This window comes from Crocuta crocuta, unplaced genomic scaffold, assembly GCF_008692635.1.
Source record: "Crocuta crocuta isolate KB4526 unplaced genomic scaffold, BGI_CrCroc_1.0 scaffold228, whole genome shotgun sequence".
In the NCBI taxonomy this organism is placed as follows: domain Eukaryota; kingdom Metazoa; phylum Chordata; class Mammalia; order Carnivora; family Hyaenidae; genus Crocuta; species Crocuta crocuta.
The window spans coordinates 1,580,676-1,593,569 of NW_027532820.1; the positions used below are offsets into that span (position 1 = coordinate 1,580,676).

Consider the following 12,894-nt stretch of genomic DNA (forward strand, 5'->3'; position numbering starts at 1 on the left):
CGCCCCACCCGAGAAGTAGCTTTTGTTATTTCTTCTTTGTATGTTTATTGAGGTTGGCGGTTCCGAGCTTTGTCTTAGTACCGAGCGCCGGGGCTCGGGTGCCTCTCCCCTTCCTGAAATTGTATGCGCTGCATTCCCCTTCCGCGGCGAAATGTTTTCTCTTCTGAAATACACGCATCTTAGTTTTCAAGGGGAATCAAAGAGCTTGTCGCTCCCGGAGGAGAGAGGTTTCGGTTTGGTTTGGTGTCTCAGATGCAAGTGTTTGAAAAGAAAAATAATTAGTGGATGGCGGTTATAGATACGTGTGTGTGTACGCATGGAAAAAATGATCGCACCGTACATAAAGGATGAGTGCATTTAATTGGATGTTATACTGGGTTTTTTTAGAAGTGATAAGTAGCGACCAGAAGCTTTTCTTTCTCTACCGGTTGAAAAAAAAAATCCACCTGAAAAGCCGGTTTGCACCAGAGTGGGATAATTTCCATGCAATACGTAAGAATATCCATAACCTAGAGAACTCACTGACCTGGTGTTAACAGCGATATTGAAGCGTTCTCTTTCNATAGCGACCAGAAGCTTTTCTTTCTCTACCGGTTGAAAAAAAAAAATCCACCTGAAAAGCCGGTTTGCACCAGAGTGGGATAATTTCCATGCAATACGTAAGAATATCCATAACCTAGAGAACTCACTGACCTGGTGTTAACAGCGATATTGAAGCGTTCTCTTTCTTGAAGATACATGGAAGGCATGGATAATAAGCTTAATTACGTTTCTTTTCAGCAACGGGATGGAGAAGCATAAAAGCTATCTTAGGATGCTTCTATTTTAGGATGCTTCTTTTTTCTGTCATTTGTATATTAAGAAAGAGAATTTTAAAAATTCCTATTCATGGAAACAGTTATTCGGGTCCGTTTACCATTTTTTTCCCCTCCAGTGCTGTAGTTGATTTATATGTGGTAGTTGGTTCATTTAAAAATAAAAGAGCCAGTGTAAACTTTTATATTCCTGAACTTTTAGCCCCATCACTCTGCAGTCCCAGTCTACTTCTATATGCTGAAAATAATGTTTTCTTGAATATGTGAGTTCTTTTAAGAACTCCATACAATGCCTTGATTTTTCTTGCCGTCCCCAGTCTCAGTACAGTCTAGTCTTGAACACCCATCACCAACCTGAAATTCCCATACTTCCTCGTTTTTATCTAGCAGTTGTACCTTGAACCCAGCTTTACAGCAGTGCACAGAATTCATGGTCACTTCTACACTCCACTTTCTCCTCTGTTAGACACTTTCCTTGTTCTTTCTGGTTCCTCACCAGTATAGTATCAGAATTCAAAATAGCTTACCAGACTAATCATTCCTTTTTGCCTGCCCTTAGTACCTTTGAGTGAATCTTAGATTGTCCCTGGACTGGTGGGAATTTTTTGCCCATGAACCAATAATATGTTATTTAAAAATTTTGCACAGCTCAGTAATCTAATATTTTGAAAAGGCATTGTGTGAAAGCTACAGGCTTAGATGTACTCGTTTTTGTTTTTTATATAAACTTGTAACTTCTACTTGGAGAAAGTGATCTAAAAGTATAGGTTAGTTGATTTGTCTTGGATTTTAATATTTGACATTGTTTTCAGTTGTTCTGGGTACCAACATAATCTCTTGTTTTTAAAAAACATCTTTTTGCTCTGGATAGGAGTATGTCAAATATGTCTTCATTTATGGCAGACTCAGAGCTCAGAGTAGGGACCCTATTTCATTTATCATTATCTGTACTTGGTTAATGCTTGAGCTGATGTTGGGAAACCCACACCTAAAATTCCCCGCTTCATGTGCTCAAGGATTCCTCTGCTTTCATTTTAAAAAAGAGAACAAACTTGTAAGTTAGCAGAGACAAAGGACAGTTTCTTGACACCACCGCCTTCAGTTATTCATTAAATAAGTGTTAGTGCTTAAGCAAGAGATTGAATGAATGCTAGATGTTCAAGGGAATCGTAGAAATGCACTGTACTATAAATATTTTTACTGTGTTTGAAAGCGAAATCTCCCTTGAATGCAAGAGAGTGCTGTATTTTTAGTGTTTTTGTTTTCCTTCTCATGTCTAGCATTTAGAGANTCCTCTTAACAGGTTGTTTCCCCCTTTCCGTTTGATGGATATTTGTTTTTAATTGTTCTGAGTCATTCGTATATTTTTTTGGTTACTACTTTCTTAATATATTTCTCAAAGTTCTATCTCGTTGTGTTCTATTTCTGCAGCTTAAGAAGAACCTAACTACGTATACCTTTCTTGAAGAACTGTGTTATGCTGCCCCCATCTGGCCATTTTTCATATTTTTAATTGGAGGAATATTATGAAATAGGCTATTGGTTTTAGCTTCTTTGAGAGTGTGGGGTTAAAATAATACTTAGAAGAATACATTGTAATTTTGAACTTAGACACTGCTTTTTATTAGAATTCTTCTACAGTGGTAGGTAACTTTTGGCAGTTGAATATAATGTAACAAAAAAGTGTTTTTTTATTTCTGTTTTTGAAAAGCTTTTTTGTTTGTTTTTATAAATGCAAGTATAGCTTAGAAATAAAGGAACTTACTCCAGGAAGTCTCTATGCAAGTGCTGTGATATCCATTGTGAAATTTATTACTTGCAACGTATGTGGGTTTTTTTGAAAGGGTGGCATTGAAAAAGTTACCCAGCTCATTAAGGAAAACTAATTTGCTACTGGCATTTTGATTTGCCATGACACCTAGGTGTCTTCTACAGTTTTTATTAAGCAAATATGTAAGTATTATTTGTATACGTGTTGTAGGACATAAAAAAAACAGAGAAAACCATGGTCCTCAACCACCAGGAATTTACAGCCTAGTTTGAGAAACGGCGTACATGCAGTCATCAACAATTAAATATCACTGTAAGAAATGCCAGCCAGTTAAGTGGTAAATGCCAAATAAGTCCTCATTCTGTAATTTCTGTAAATCTACAGATAAGTTGTTACAGTGTCTAGAGGCACTTTGAGTGTATTGTTTGTTTCTCCTGTACCCTCACAAGCTAATACTGGGGTTTTGTAATGTATTTTGGCAAACATGCTTAGGTTTCCAAGAGATAAACAGCAGTTAGGTAGATTGTAGTTGATTATATTTGTTTTTATTCCTGGACAATGTTAAAGGTTAAAGGATCCTTAGAAATCATGTGGCCCAGCCTTTTACCAAAGGAGGCTTAATCTGGGCAACGACATCAAGGTGAATTTGGGTGGTGGCATTTAAAAAGGAAACAAGCAGGGGCGCCTGGGTGGCTCAGTTGGTTAAGCGTCTGACTTCAGCCCGGGTCATGATCTCACGGTTTGTGGGTTCGAGCCCTGCGTCGTGCTCTGTGCTGACAGCTCAGAGCCTGGAGCCTGTTTCATATTCTGTGTCTCCCTCTCTCTCAGAAATGAAACATTAAAAAAATAAATTAAAAAAAGCATTTACTTTGGTTTTGTTTTGGGGAGAGGCTTGCCTTTTTCCACTTTCTGTTATAATTTACACTGTTGTATCATGGTCTCTTAGAAATGGATTGGTAAGGAGGCGTTTCACTGTGAGGATGGCATATAATTCTGGGTATACCAGTAGTGTTCATACCACTGAGGTACAAAAGACAAGAAAAATAAAACCCCATGTAAATTAATGCTTAGTAACTCATTAGGGCTTGTATTCTAGTGTTTCTGGTGATTCCGCGGTATCAGGTGATTTTGTGTCTGCTTGAATTCCTTTCCGTGTTGCTAGTTCTGAACCACAGCCACTTCTTTCATTGCTGGGCGGTTCTTTTTCTCTGTCCTCTCGTTGAGCCAGATATATGGTGTAGCTTTCTGCATATATTCACCTTGTCAGGAATGGTTTCCTAAAATGTTGTTCCTTTGTTTTCTGGCTAGATTAGTCTCGTTAACTTCAAATCTTCTCGTGGCATGACCTCTAGGTGTCTTGCCTTCTTTCTGAACTGATTTGTTCACGGGCACCTCTGACCCCAGGTATGGACAGAAACCAGTACGGTCACCAAGTGTGGTGTGGGTGTGGGCAGAGGGCAGATGTGGAAGGCAGATGTAAGGGATCAAGAGCAGTAGTAACAAAGGCCCTGTGCAGTTACTTCATTCACACATACTGCCCCTTTTTTCAAGTTCTAAACTAGAAAGATTGGTGAGACTAAAGATGACAAAGCTAGCAAGTGAGCCTTCCTGCTGCTGATGGAGTCCCTGGCCGGCTCAGTCTATTTGAGTTGACTTTTCACTGTCATTTTGGATTCTCAAGATCAGCTTTTCCCCTTCATGGATGTCAGCAAGTAAATGATGGTGCAGGTCTGGCCAAGGAGCTAAGGAAGTGCCCTGCTGAACGTTAAGGTGCAGGTTGTAGGGAGGAGAGCTCCTTTAGTGAAGCAACTGGTTTAAGAACCCGAGTCCCGGTCAGCAGCTAGCTGTCAGGGAGGGAGTGGTGGAAGACAGAATCTGACATAGTGAAGAGGGTCGTAAACCCAAGTGCAGCAATTGAATGAATGAAAGCTTGGCAAATGGGATTTAAAAACAAACCTAAAATTTTACGCCTGAGTATTTAGATGCTACCTTCCCAGCTGGAAATCTCTATAGTTAGAGGATTTATCAAGCCTTAAAACTTAAAATTGTATCTCTGACTTAAGATTGGTCCCAAAGAAATATTGAAGGTATAGATAACCTTTGTCTTGTGTTTAAAAATGAAAATTCCCACTTGGGATGAGACAGTAAACAAATGTATTCAGGCAGACACTGTATAATCTATTACCAACTAGATACTTTATCTTTAATGCTTTGAGGCATGATTATACTGTAGTGGTAATTACAATGTAATTATCATTGGCTTGTTTAGGTGTTGGGTGTGTATGTTTGTCTTCATTTATGCAGTTGGAAATTATCTACTGATAGAACTGGTTTAACTCAAAGTTGCCCTGTAATTGACCAAAAGTTCAGACCTGAGTTAAGATTATGGTAAACCTAATAACGGTTGAAATTTAGGTTAATCATAGTTATAATTTGACTTCCAATTCTATTTTTATATTTTGTTAATGGACCGCAGTCATATGCACTTCAGTATCTTGATTATTTTAACTGTTTCCACCAACATGTTACATTCTTGCCATCTTACCTGCTGTCAGATAGAAGGTTCACTTGCAGGTAATTACTGAATAGAACTTTACACATTTCAGTTTGGGGGCAGTTCAATTGAAGGAACGTCTTCAGAGTTCCTTAGGTAAATCTGAATATTTTCTACATACCGTTCACATCAGTGGGCAAGGGACTTGGGCTTTCTGTTAACTATACTACTACCAGCTGTAGATAACTGCATGACACTCTTGGATATATAATGATGTCCTCTGCAAGGCCTGTCATATTTACACCCACAAAATAGGCACATTTTCTTATTCTGCCAGCTGCACATAGATGCATATTTGAGGCATTGTGGCCTTCCAAAATTAAATCTTCAATACTGTGCTCCAAAGAAAGACTGGTAAGGAAGAACCAAAGAATTAAACATTTTTAAAAATCTTTAGTCATTTTTGAGAGACCGTGCAAGCGGGGGAGGGGCAGAGAGCGAGAGGGAGACACAGAATTTGAGGCAGGCTCCAGGCTTGAGGTGTCAGCACAGAGCCTGATGCAGGGCTTGAACTCACAGACCTTGAGATTATGATGTGAGCCAAAGTACACTTAACCAACTGAGCCACCCAGGCACCGCAGGCCAAAGAATTCAAACAAACAAAGCCTGACAAGTCAGTGATGGAAAGATGGAGGATGGGGATGGTGGTTGTACTCACCTGACACGGTCAGGGTTCTCTACAAATAAAAAAATAAGACCTATATTACTCCCCTAATCCACATAGTTACACTTAGAGAAATATGGATTGCTGCTTGCCCTCCCACCCTGCAGTATCCCCAGTTTCTGATTTTATAGATAGGCATAGGCAGTAAGGTCTCAACGTTAGCATTACTAGTGAATTTGCAGGTGGTACCAATGCTGCCTGGTCCAGGTTCCCTTAGGAGCTAAGTCGTAATTCCTACTGTGATACTTGGTGTTTTGGAAACTGCTGTAGGTACACACGTAATCAATCCTTTAAGGCAGAGGAACAACCTACTAACAGCAATTGCCCTTTGCCTGTTTGCAGCAAATTTTGTTTCGTATTTTCACACGTGGCTTTGAAAGAATTAAAATGGTTTCTTGAAGTGAAACCTACAATAGTCTGACCAATTCTGGTCTGCATTGGTTCTTCTTTATCTTTTTTTTTTTCTTTTTTTTTTTTTTTTTAAAAGAGCTGCTATTATGGCTAAAGTTAGTGGAAAACAGGAAGCTACCTCCTCAGGACTGTAAAAGGAGAACAGTGGTCAGACTTAACCCCTGCAAAGATAAGATTAATGCCGATCTCAAAGTTTAAATCTGAGTTGGTGCACATATGATATGCATAGGTAGCCTCCCTGTGGTACCATAATGGATAATCTTGTGGTCATACAGTCTAATTCCACATGTTCTATGTTCATTTCACATGTAATAGAATATATTACATGTATACTATATACTAGTAATAGTACTAGTATATTACTGATACACTGGTCACAGGTTCTTTTAGTGCTGGCTCTAGACTTTTTATTTATTTTTTAATATTTATATATTGTTGAGAGACAGAGTCAGAGCACAAACAGGGGAGAGGCAGAGAGACCCACATAATCCGAAGCAGGCTCCAGGGTCTGAGCTGTCAGCACAGAGCCTGATAGTCGTGAGATGATGACCTGAGCCGAGGTCAGACAGTTGACCAGCTGAGCCACCCAGGCCTCCCTGGCTCTAGACTTTTTAGGTCTGACTTTGTGGTTCTTCTTCTCACAGGTATTTCATGCATGGGGTTTGTAAGGAAGGAGATAACTGTCGCTACTCGCATGACCTCTCTGACAGTCCGTATGGTGTCGTGTGCAAGTATTTTCAGCGAGGATACTGTATTTACGGAGACCGTTGCAGGTAAAAGTTTTTCATATCAGTTTTGTTCAGGGTGGATTGGGAGAGACTGGGGGGAAAGGTGAGAATAAGATACCTAATTCCAAGAATTGATTAGTCTTCACTGAACTGGTACCACAATCTGAAATCACAATTCAGAAAACACACGTTTTAGTTACCTGTTGATATTAAACAAATTACCCTGAGATTTAGCAGTTTAGAAACACAGACATACTCTCACGGTTCTGGGGGTCAGAATCTGGGGGTGGCTTAGCTGGGTGGTTCTAGCTCTGAGACTCCAAAGATTGCAGTGAAGATTGCTGCCAGAACTGCCACTCTCTGAAGTCTCGAGGGACTGGAAGGTCACTTCTAACATGGCTCACTCACACTGCTGGTGACACCCCAGTTGTTACTACGTGGACCCCTCCTCTCCCTAGGGCTGCTTAATGTCCTCATGCTTGTCAGCTGTCTTTCCCCAGAGCAAGTGATTCAGGAGAGCCAGCCAAGCACAAAGCCACAATGCCTTTTATGACTTAGTCTCAGAAGCCCCACAGTCCTTTCCACTGTATTATGCTTGTTACAAGCAAGTCCCCAAGTCCAGCCTGCGTTCAAGGGGAGAGACATTGGGCTCCACCCGATGTCGTAGTAGCAGAGAATTCTGGACATACTTTACGCCATCACAGTAGGTAAGACATTTTGGGAATGTCAGCCAGTTTTAGCATTGTATGAGAAAAGGATTATGCCACCGCTTGCGTTCAAATTCTTAAAGAGTTCAAGAGACTAAAATTAATGATGTGTGGGATATTAATGTTAGGTCCTGACATGCATTTTACTAGGAAATTAGTAAGGACAGAAAAATAAAAGTTTATCATGTGACTAGGAGCTTAGAAATGGAACGTCTGGTATCTGAGCTTAAGTCAATCATTTTGCTCTTTGCTGATATTTTCCTTGAAGTATTACTGGAGAGGGGACAAATGGCACAGTGACACTCCTTCAGAAGCCCCAGGTTTGTCGTGGTTAGTCACACTGTGAAGGGGGGGTTGAGCTCTATCATACTCAATACAGACGAGCAACTCTTCACAGTAGGATGGTCTCTGCAGGTGTTCTAGGCCAAGTTGATTGTAGGGCGGCCGGGACGTTTGCCTAGCCATTCCGTTGAGAATCCTTGTAAACTCTGTCCAGGGAGAGGAAATGCTCAGATCAGAGATGAGAGACTCGGGGTCGTGGAGAGTGTGCTGTGTGGCAGGAGGAGGGAAAGTACGGGTAGTTAATGGATGAGGTTCTTCAGTAGAGGTACTCATCTGATTGGGTCATACAGGTGGAATGAATGAAAAATTAGGTAAAATTAAAGAAATCCAAGCTAAGGCTTGGGCTGTATGTGTTAATCAGCTTATTTTTCAGGTAGCTTTGCCGGCCCGAGTGGCATTTCCTGTTCTCCCTTGGGACTAGGTAGAATTAACAGCCTGCCTAAAAGGAAACTTTGGTTATTGTTTGGGACAATCATTTTTTTGGCTTTATTAGAGAGAGCCCTAGTGGGGGAGGGGCAGAGGGAGAGGGAGGAAGAAAGGGAAAGAGACTTCTAAACAGGCTCCGCTGTCGGCGCAGAGCCTGCCGTGAGGCTTAGCTTCATAAACCCTGAGATCTTGACTTGAGCCCGAATCAAGAGTCGCTTAACAGACTGAGCCACCCAGGCACCCCAGTAGGTGATCGTTAAAAGGCTGAATCTAGGGGCACCTGGGTGGCTCAGTCGGTTAATCATCCGACTTCACCTCAGGTCATGATCTCACGGTTCATGAGTTCAGGCCCAGCATCAGGCTCTGTGCTGACAGCTGGGGCCTGGAGCCTGCTTCAGGTTCTGTGTCTCCCTCTCTCTCTGCCCCTCCCCCACTCACACTCTGTCTCTCAAAAATAGATAAAACATGAAGAAAAAAAGACTGATTGTAGACTAGCTAAAGAAGGGATTTTATGGAGGTACTTGTTCCAAGACTTTATTTTCTTGTTAAAATCATACCTGGAAGATTTAAACTTACTTCTTCACTCTTACTGTGTAGGGATTTTGAAATACAACTTGGCCAGTGCGCAGAGATTTCAAATAATTGAACTCCTCACAGAAGGGATAGTTTATAATGAAAGGTAAAGGCCTAGTTCCAGCAGTTCAAAGAAAGTACTGCATCAGTGTTTCCTAATGGTGGCCCTGATACTTAGTGAGGCCCATTCTTCGTTGCTCAGAGCTTGTTGTATACATTGCAGGAATGCCATTAGAATTCCCTCTTTTATTTATTTAAGTTACCTCTGCACAATGTGGGGCTCACAACCCTGATAATCAAGAGTTTCGTGTTCTTCCAACGGAGCCAGCTAGGTGCCCCTCCCTCCTTGTTTCTGACCCCCTGTGGAGAAAGATTATATTGCCTTGGTTGACAGTCAACAACCTATGCTATGGTAGATGTTGTTTCCTTTGGCAGGCTTTTTCCCTATAGACCCACTGGATCCCATAAATTAAAATATTTAGAGACAGGTGCCTGGGTGGCTTAGTCGGGTTAAGCATTGGGCTTCAGCTCAGGTCAAGATCTCAGGGTTCTGTTAATGAGTTTGAGCCCTGTGTCATGCTCTGTGCTGACAGCTCAGAGGCGGGAGTCTGATGCAGATTCTGTGTCTCCCCCTCTCTCTGCCCCTCCCCCACTCACACTCTTGTCTCTGTCTCTCTCTCAAAAATAAACATTAAAAAATTTTTTTTTAATACGTAAGGACAGACACCAGACTTTGAAATGATTGGAGGTGGGAAGTAGCCAATCTCTTACTTAGAACTGGAAGAAATATTGATTCAACTTCCTTAGATAGAAATTAATCCTATATCAATAAGTATTCTTTGCAAGATGTGAAAGAAAAGCTCAATATTAGTTTCAGTATTGTCTCAGCATTATTTCTTCACTTAATACTTTGACTATAAGGTCACTGATTCTGTGATAATTCATTAAAAAATTAACTTAATAATTGTAGTGAAGACATTGTCCTGGACGCTGAATCCGGTAGATGTGAAAGTCCTTTTATTAAGCAGAAGTTGGCAGACATTTTCTGTGTGGGGCCAGAAAATAAATGTTCTGTGGGCTATTCAGGCCATATGGTTTCTTGTCAGGTAAGAGCAGCCATAGATAATACGTAAGCTAATAGATGTGATTGTGTTCCCCTGAAACTTTGGGAGGCTAAAATTTGAGTTTCATATAATTTTCATTTGTCCTAACGTGGTCTTTTTCTCCAGCCAATTTAAAATGTTGAAACCAGGGGGGCGCCTGGGTGGCTTAGTCGGTTAAGCGTCTGACTTTCGCTCAGGTCATGATCTCGCGGTTCGTGGGTTCGAGCCCCGCGTCAGGCTCTGTGCTGACTGCCAGTTCAGAGCCTGGAGCCTNAGGACAGAAAAATAAAAGTTTATCATGTGACTAGGAGCTTAGAAATGGAACGTCTGGTATCTGAGCTTAAGTCAATCATTTTGCTCTTTGCTGATATTTTCCTTGAAGTATTACTGGAGAGGGGACAAATGGCACAGTGACACTCCTTCAGAAGCCCCAGGTTTGTCGTGGTTAGTCACACTGTGAAGGGGGGGTTGAGCTCTATCATACTCAATACAGACGAGCAACTCTTCACAGTAGGATGGTCTCTGCAGGTGTTCTAGGCCAAGTTGATTGTAGGGCGGCCGGGACGTTTGCCTAGCCATTCCGTTGAGAATCCTTGTAAACTCTGTCCAGGGAGAGGAAATGCTCAGATCAGAGATGAGAGACTCGGGGTCGTGGAGAGTGTGCTGTGTGGCAGGAGGAGGGAAAGTACGGGTAGTTAATGGATGAGGTTCTTCAGTAGAGGTACTCATCTGATTGGGTCATACAGGTGGAATGAATGAAAAATTAGGTAAAATTAAAGAAATCCAAGCTAAGGCTTGGGCTGTATGTGTTAATCAGCTTATTTTTCAGGTAGCTTTGCCGGCCCGAGTGGCATTTCCTGTTCTCCCTTGGGACTAGGTAGAATTAACAGCCTGCCTAAAAGGAAACTTTGGTTATTGTTTGGGACAATCATTTTTTTGGCTTTATTAGAGAGAGCCCTAGTGGGGGAGGGGCAGAGGGAGAGGGAGGAAGAAAGGGAAAGAGACTTCTAAACAGGCTCCGCTGTCGGCGCAGAGCCTGCCGTGAGGCTTAGCTTCATAAACCCTGAGATCTTGACTTGAGCCCGAATCAAGAGTCGCTTAACAGACTGAGCCACCCAGGCACCCCAGTAGGTGATCGTTAAAAGGCTGAATCTAGGGGCACCTGGGTGGCTCAGTCGGTTAATCATCCGACTTCACCTCAGGTCATGATCTCACGGTTCATGAGTTCAGGCCCAGCATCAGGCTCTGTGCTGACAGCTGGGGCCTGGAGCCTGCTTCAGGTTCTGTGTCTCCCTCTCTCTCTGCCCCTCCCCCACTCACACTCTGTCTCTCAAAAATAGATAAAACATGAAGAAAAAAAGACTGATTGTAGACTAGCTAAAGAAGGGATTTTATGGAGGTACTTGTTCCAAGACTTTATTTTCTTGTTAAAATCATACCTGGAAGATTTAAACTTACTTCTTCACTCTTACTGTGTAGGGATTTTGAAATACAACTTGGCCAGTGCGCAGAGATTTCAAATAATTGAACTCCTCACAGAAGGGATAGTTTATAATGAAAGGTAAAGGCCTAGTTCCAGCAGTTCAAAGAAAGTACTGCATCAGTGTTTCCTAATGGTGGCCCTGATACTTAGTGAGGCCCATTCTTCGTTGCTCAGAGCTTGTTGTATACATTGCAGGAATGCCATTAGAATTCCCTCTTTTATTTATTTAAGTTACCTCTGCACAATGTGGGGCTCACAACCCTGATAATCAAGAGTTTCGTGTTCTTCCAACTGAGCCAGCTAGGTGCCCCTCCCTCCTTGTTTCTGACCCCCTGTGGAGAAAGATTATATTGCCTTGGTTGACAGTCAACAACCTATGCTATGGTAGATGTTGTTTCCTTTGGCAGGCTTTTTCCCTATAGACCCACTGGATCCCATAAATTAAAATATTTAGAGACAGGTGCCTGGGTGGCTTAGTCGGGTTAAGCATTGGGCTTCAGCTCAGGTCAAGATCTCAGGGTTCTGTTAATGAGTTTGAGCCCTGTGTCATGCTCTGTGCTGACAGCTCAGAGGCGGGAGTCTGATGCAGATTCTGTGTCTCCCCCTCTCTCTGCCCCTCCCCCACTCACACTCTTGTCTCTGTCTCTCTCTCAAAAATAAACATTAAAAATTTTTTTTTAATACGTAAGGACAGACACCAGACTTTGAAATGATTGGAGGTGGGAAGTAGCCAATCTCTTACTTAGAACTGGAAGAAATATTGATTCAACTTCCTTAGATAGAAATTAATCCTATATCAATAAGTATTCTTTGCAAGATGTGAAAGAAAAGCTCAATATTAGTTTCAGTATTGTCTCAGCATTATTTCTTCACTTAATACTTTGACTATAAGGTCACTGATTCTGTGATAATTCATTAAAAAATTAACTTAATAATTGTAGTGAAGACATTGTCCTGGACGCTGAATCCGGTAGATGTGAAAGTCCTTTTATTAAGCAGAAGTTGGCAGACATTTTCTGTGTGGGGCCAGAAAATAAATGTTCTGTGGGCTATTCAGGCCATATGGTTTCTTGTCAGGTAAGAGCAGCCATAGATAATACGTAAGCTAATAGATGTGATTGTGTTCCCCTGAAACTTTGGGAGGCTAAAATTTGAGTTTCATATAATTTTCATTTGTCCTAACGTGGTCTTTTTCTCCAGCCAATTTAAAATGTTGAAACCAGGGGGGCGCCTGGGTGGCTTAGTCGGTTAAGCGTCTGACTTTCGCTCAGGTCATGATCTCGCGGTTCGTGGGTTCGAGCCCCGCGTCAGGCTCTG

The 12,894-nt window shown here is 41.7% G+C and overlaps 1 protein-coding gene across 2 annotated transcripts in view; it reads left to right on the forward strand.

Moving 5' to 3' along the window:
• MKRN1 (makorin ring finger protein 1) overlaps positions 1-12,894 on the forward strand; it is a 30,286-nt gene that overhangs the window by 9,921 nt on the left and 7,471 nt on the right. For both annotated transcript variants that reach the window (XM_077781012.1, XM_077781011.1), the window contains one exon: positions 6,860-6,988. In XM_077781012.1, coding sequence (XP_077637138.1) covers positions 6,867-6,988 — 122 coding nt within the window. In that variant the 5' untranslated portion in view covers positions 6,860-6,866. Of the gene's footprint in view, positions 1-6,859; positions 6,989-12,894 lie in introns of those variants that run through there.